The sequence below is a fragment of the Symphodus melops genome (genome assembly GCF_947650265.1).
Source record: "Symphodus melops genome assembly, chromosome: 21".
Taxonomy (NCBI): domain Eukaryota; kingdom Metazoa; phylum Chordata; class Actinopteri; order Labriformes; family Labridae; genus Symphodus; species Symphodus melops.
In genome coordinates this window covers 9155200-9161219 of record NC_136711.1, presented here as the reverse complement: position 1 = coordinate 9161219, position 6020 = coordinate 9155200, and the positions used below count along the sequence as shown (strand labels likewise).

Sequence of the window (6020 nt, the reverse complement as noted above, 5' to 3'; positions counted from 1 at the left end):
CGAGGCTTTAGTCCTCCAAGTGGGTGACCCAGGTTCAAGTCCCACATGCGGCTCCTTTCCTGCATGTCATTCCTTACTTTCTCTCCTGATTTCCCAATCTACCCACTGTCCTATCGAATAGACAAAAAGCTCAAACTCAGTCTAAAAAAGGATACACTGAAAAACAAATAATAATGCTGCAGAAATGTTTTATAAACATCTTTTGTTTAAAAAAAGTTAAAAGTATATCTAAAGTAAGCAGTTGTTTTGAAGCATTATATCATCTGAACATGAAAGTATACTGTTACTGTCCCAGCACAGTCATTGTGGCAAACAAGAAAACATTTACTGATTTTTATTTCTGTTCTTTCAGACATCTGCCGTCATTCACAACAAAAGATGATAACCTTCATTCACAAACCCCATTTAAAACAAATGTTTAGATATTTAAAAGGCTGCATTTCTTATCTGAATATTTCAATTTAAATCTTTTATTGTAAAGAAATGTAAAAACTGAAAAAGTATTCACTTCAGTTGAGCTATTTACAACTTTTGTTATTCCTGCAAATATACACTGGCCTTATTAGGCTCTAATGTAATGGACCAATAGAAAAAGTCCAAAATATCTCATGGTTTAAACTTTTCACAAATAAAATAATGGAAATTCCAAAGAAAATCCCTACCCAAGATCTGGTTCAACAAGTAGACTTTGCTTTCATATTATTATCCAACAGAACTACTTTTTGAAATGAATGTGGAGAGGATGAGTTCTTCTGGAGGTTGTGTATGTGTCAGCATATATATATATATACAAAAAGTTAACATGAATCGATATTTTCAGTGATATCAATGACTTGATCATTATCTTCAATATTTCAATGTACAATGAAACCTTTTTCAATGACCACATGCTAACACAATGCTTTGTGCCTCAGAAATGGCACCCGCTCTGCTCCTCCCTGTTGGGACACGATTTCATTGCCAGGCCTGGACTGATCTGCTGGAAGGCATTCAGGGTGCAGTACTCATTGCAGTACCAGGGAGGGTCCTTCTCCAGGGATGTGTGGCTGCTGAGCCAGCACCCTGAGTCCCCCTCGGCTGGACTCCCTGGCGCTGAGCTGAAATTCAGACTCTTGAGAAAGCTGTCTGGATCTGACAGAGGAGACATGGTGCTCACAGCATACGGGACACCCAGGAGAGAGATATCATAGCGTGAATCTGCGACGTTGCTGTAGGTGCTGCCCTCCATGAACTGGTGCTGACACTGAGGCTGACCCTCCTCTTCCTCTTCTTCCCCCTCATCCTGAACATCTGCACACTTTGTTAGTGTGTCTATTTGGAGCGCTTCCTCCATCTTCAGCATGTCTGCTGTGTTTTCTTGTGTAACCACCCAGCTCTACGATCACAGTAAAGTTCAGGGACATCATCCGGATTTAGTAGTCACTATTTTATGCAAGCAACTTCAACTTACCTTGAAGTCTCCCTGGCAGTCATGGTACAGGCTGTGGAAATAGGGGGCTGGAGTTGGGATGAAGGCCTTTTGCCTCCACCTGTAAGCACGAGTAAAATAAAGGTCAAATGACATTTTTGTTATTGTGATTTTGTATTTACTGAGAGGTAACGGAGGGCCCTACTTTTTAAGAGGAGAGAAGAAGCAGAGAAGTAAGACCAGTGGCATCATCACACATAAGGGGATGAAGACCTTCTCAGCCAGCCTATACTTCAATGTGTTTGGCGTGCGACCTGTACACATCAACATACAGGAGAACATTCTGATTTATTCTCTTGAATAAGATAATTCAGTAAGTCGTTTTCTGGTTGTAAACTTACCAGTCCTCCAGTGAATCTCAGAGGACCAGCTGCTCCATTGACCCTTGAAATGTTTTTGATCTGGACTGGAGCGTACTCTGGCAAAGTACTCTGTGTCAGGCAGGAACTTGTGATCATCCACAGTGTAATTCATGTTGGCCGTGTTGATCTTAGGAAGTATACTCTAAAGAGAAATAAACAGAGTGTACAGTTATGAGAGTTTGTAAAGTTTATGAACGTCCTGTACCCAGGTCCATTTTGCTAAATGAGGCTGAGCTGTAAATAATTTGAAAATAATCTATTTTAAATATTTTTTGACGGTTTCTATGAATATATAAACCATGACAATATGTAGAATGAAAATATGCTCCACCTCTGATGTATTTACCCTCCCTTTAAGGTACACATTTATCTCAAGAACTCCAATTTTTTATTCATATTGTGACTTTGTTCTGTTAACTTTTTTTTTTTTTTTGCTTTTTATGTTTTATGTGTTTTTAACTACCCTTTTATCCTTTTAAACTCTGTAGCACTTTGAGATTTAAAAAATGTAAAGTGCTTTACAAATAAAATGTATTATTATTATTCTATTCTATTCGATTATACTTTGTCAAAGGAGCCTCCTAACAAAAGAATCTCACTCAATATGTTAGTGTGTGAAGGGAATAACAATTACCATGGTGAATCTTGAATTAAAACCTTTAACTCATTTCATAAATCAAAAGACGTTACATTGCTTCATCAAAAGCATTGTGTGTAAAAAGCTCAACATGATGATTGATGATTTTCAACATGGTTTTTTCTACGCCACAAAATATGGTGTAGGCTACCTCAATCTGTTTAATGACCCTGCTATTTCTGATGTGTGCTACACTGCAGTTTTACAGGAATAGAACTGATATCACTGAGGATGTCGAGGTCTCAAATAAACCTTGTAAATATGATGCCATTGTCTTTTAATGCTTTGTAAATCAGCTCTAGGCTGTAACTGTTTCAAACAAGTTTGTTACTGTTCGCCTCAAGAGATGCATAATTCCCTCGTTTCCAAAAACCAAGACAACATTTTTTCCTTATTGGATCTTACACTGACCTCCTCTCCTCTTTTGTAGTAGTGGAGCTCATACATCAGAGTTTTTGGCAGATCGGTGAACAGACTATATTTCTCGTACGTACTCTTCCAAGTAAAGCGGTGCTGTCCAAACTGGAGGCTGACATTGAGGCAGCATGGTGAGTTTGGTTTAACTGAATAGAGGACACATTAAACACAAACACATATTTGGGTTTATTTGAATGTGGGTTCATGTTTTCTGTGTGTATGGTGATGAGAACAGAACACGTATATATGTCTTACTGTTTCTTATAGGCTTGAATTTGTCCATCAGAGGATTGCATTTTTCGGGCCCATCATTTGGTTTGTGACAAAGAGAGATGTTATAGGAATCTTTTTCAATAAAGGCATTTGATTCATAGTCACCAATATCGTAATCTGTATTAGGTATTTCAATAGAGCAGAAGTAATCCTCAGCGTTCTGTATCAACATACACGCAAACGTCTCTCTGCACAAAGAGGAGAGAAGAAACAAAGAAAAATTAGGCTCTTTTCAAATCAAGAGGTCATTTTGATCCATATGAACTAATAATAACAATAAACAGCCTCACAATTTTTTGACAGCGGTGAGCCGGTAGGAGCGGTTGCTGTCTGAGGTGTTTGCTGTTGGTGGGATGTTCAGGGAGCAGTTGATGGTAAACAAGTAGTCACACGTACACTGAAGATTGTGGTTCCCTGCAAAAAAAAAAGTCCAAGAGATGTTCCATTCAGAGTGCAACAAGGCAAAATGTGTCACGTGGTAACATTAATCCCAAAGTAACCCGACATGAAATGTACATCTTAAAGTATATCACTTAAATGTGCTTCACTTCCAAGAGGTTTTACATTATTATACTGTACTAGTATCCTATATGTCCATAATACACTACCCATACTATTATAAACCAAGTCAAATATTCTAGAGATCAGTAACAAGACCATTTTACATACTGTAGGTTTTTGTTTTGTTAGAGAAACATTTTGTTATCCATTTCTGACAAACTGCTTTAGGTAGTGTCCACACAGCAACTATGAACATAACAAACAGTGACGGATAACTTTCCTAATGCACATACAGGCTGCATGCTGAATATTGTATTGTTTTTTTTTTTAAAGATTTATTTTGGGACTTCTTATGCATTTATTTTAGTAGAAGCCACATGTCAGATCCGTGTCCAGGTGGTCTGCCCTTGAAGACTCTGTGCACGGGGCGCGAGCACTAACCACTCGGCTATACCGGCGCCCCAAATGTAATATTGTTTTAATAATTGACAAACAGTGAAACCATCAGTTAACACCTATATTTGAGTTTCAATCAATTGACCATTCACTTCTTGTTCAGAGATCAGATAGATCTGTAAGAAGACTAAATAAAAAGCAGGCTAATTGAAAAAAGTCTGGATTTCAAGGTTGAAATCCTACATTTAATCTTTTGTTTAACTCTAAAAGATGCTTTATTATTTGATGAAAAAAAAAATACTGTATTAATATCTGAGGTAAATTCAGATATTTTGGTCATTTACTGTATTTTAGATTTATGCTTCTTACACACATATGTCCGAATCACACACGTGCACAAACAGGCCTGTGGACATGCATTCATGGAGAAATGTCAGACTGGGGCTGCCACACAGTTCTATGTAGGAAGTGGATATGGGTTGGGGGTTCTGTGCCTTGCTATAGATAGATAGATACTTTATTGACTTATTTATTTATTGATCCCGAGGGAAATTCAAGTATAGGTACCTCGGCAGTACTTTGGAGATGTCTAAACTTTGTTTTAGAGGATCACCTTATGTGATTGCAATAGGCTGTATAAACATAAAAGATCAAATAACTATTGAACTCTTGCCATAAGTTTAAAAAAGAAATGATGATAAAACATTTTTTTTAAATTTGCAGATGTTCTGAAAAGATCTATTTTTAAATAGACCATAGTCTCTGAGGGCTTGAAGGGATAAAATTGGTTCTTCAATCTTGTTAGAATAAACCGTGTTATTCACTTTGCATGACAACATTTTCTTTCACATTTAAAATTTAGAAAATATTCACACAGACGTTACCTGGGGCAGGGTTTGCAGTGTCGGTAGAAACCAGCAGAGACTTGATCAGCAGCAGCAACAGAATCTTCAGCAAAGACAACCAATCCATCACAACACACTCACCAGACGTCTCTCATGATGCTTTTAGAGTGTGTTTAATGAAGACTGAGGGTAGGAGGTTTCACTCTGTGTTTTTCACCCTGATAACTATCACTCTGTGTGTGGGGAGGAGAGGACGTGCTTTCTTTTTTTTTTTTTTCTTTACAAGAAGCAGTAGTAAAATTAGTGTGCGCGTAAAAGGGGTCAAGCTTCAGATGAACAAAACATGGTCTAACAGCCCACCACATAACATATCGTGGCATTGTATGTCTTTTTCGGTTCAAATCCGACCTCAGCCATTTGTTGCATGTCATCCCCTTCTCTCTCCTTTCAACATTTGTGGTCTCTCTTCAGCTGTTCGATCCACTAAAGGAAAAAATTGACACCAGTTACATACCTGATGTATGTGCACATAAAACCATCCTTTTATTATTCTTCATTATACAAAATGAACTAATTTTTAAATGAACTAAATATCCTATTACAAACATTATAAAATAATCATTTATACCTAGTGTTTAGCAGAAACATGCTAGACTCAGTGCACTTGTCTTGGTAAGAGGTATCCTTTTACAGAGATGAGTTTTGTTTACATAATTCTTTGTACATTTATGTTTGGCTACAGCACTGTGTCATGTGCAGAACTACACACATACAAGGTCTGCATTTAAATATCTCCAAAGTCTTAACTCAGGCTTTTAATGACTTAAAATATTTGATCTCATTAACGTGGCAGCAACAATAATTTTGGTTATTTTTTCTAAAATTACGAAATTCACTTATTATGCAACTGACAAGAAGAGTGTTGTGCAACGTGTGACACGGTTCAGCCGTGTGTTGTGGTGATTCCATGAATGATAATAGCTGATATGTCTTCCTCTGAGGTTTAGATTTTGTTGATTTGTTAACATGCACACTAACATAGCAGCACTGGAGGATGGTAAACATTTCATTAAATAATCTGTGAAAGATCAAGAAGAAGATAGCTGGAACTGTTTTCCCAT

At 37.3% G+C, this 6020-nt stretch overlaps 1 protein-coding gene across 2 annotated transcripts; it reads right to left on the bottom strand.

Annotated features, from left to right (window-relative positions):
* Positions 1-319: 319 nt before the first annotated feature.
* Positions 320-5067, bottom strand: LOC306816999 (interleukin-21 receptor). Of its 2 annotated transcripts, none has more exons than XM_079333531.1 (8): positions 4939-5067; positions 3448-3571; positions 3140-3345; positions 2879-3030; positions 1810-1972; positions 1614-1722; positions 1451-1529; positions 320-1375 (listed from the first exon to the last, which is right to left on the bottom strand). In XM_079333531.1, exons 1-8 carry the CDS (start codon positions 5024-5026, stop codon positions 911-913), a joined length of 1386 nt encoding a protein of 461 aa, XP_079189657.1. In that variant the 5' UTR covers positions 5027-5067; the 3' UTR covers positions 320-910. The 2 variants fall into 2 exon arrangements, with proteins under 2 accessions (XP_079189657.1, XP_079189658.1); XM_079333532.1 differs by having other exon boundaries at positions 4934-4949.
* Between the last annotated feature and the right edge of the window lie 953 nt (positions 5068-6020).

Excerpts from the sequence above, each read along its gene's own strand:
- LOC306816999 (XM_079333531.1), bottom strand. The coding sequence starts at position 5,026 with ATGGATTGGTTGTCTTTGCTGAAGATTCTGTTGCTGCTGCTGATCAAG. Across the intron at positions 3,031-3,139 it reads ATTCAAGCCTATAAGAAACA|TTAAACCAAACTCACCATGC; the intron begins GTAAGACATATA and ends TCCTCTATTCAG. Across the intron at positions 1,973-2,878 it reads ACTACAAAAGAGGAGAGGAG|AGTATACTTCCTAAGATCAA; the intron begins GTCAGTGTAAGA and ends ATTTCTCTTTAG.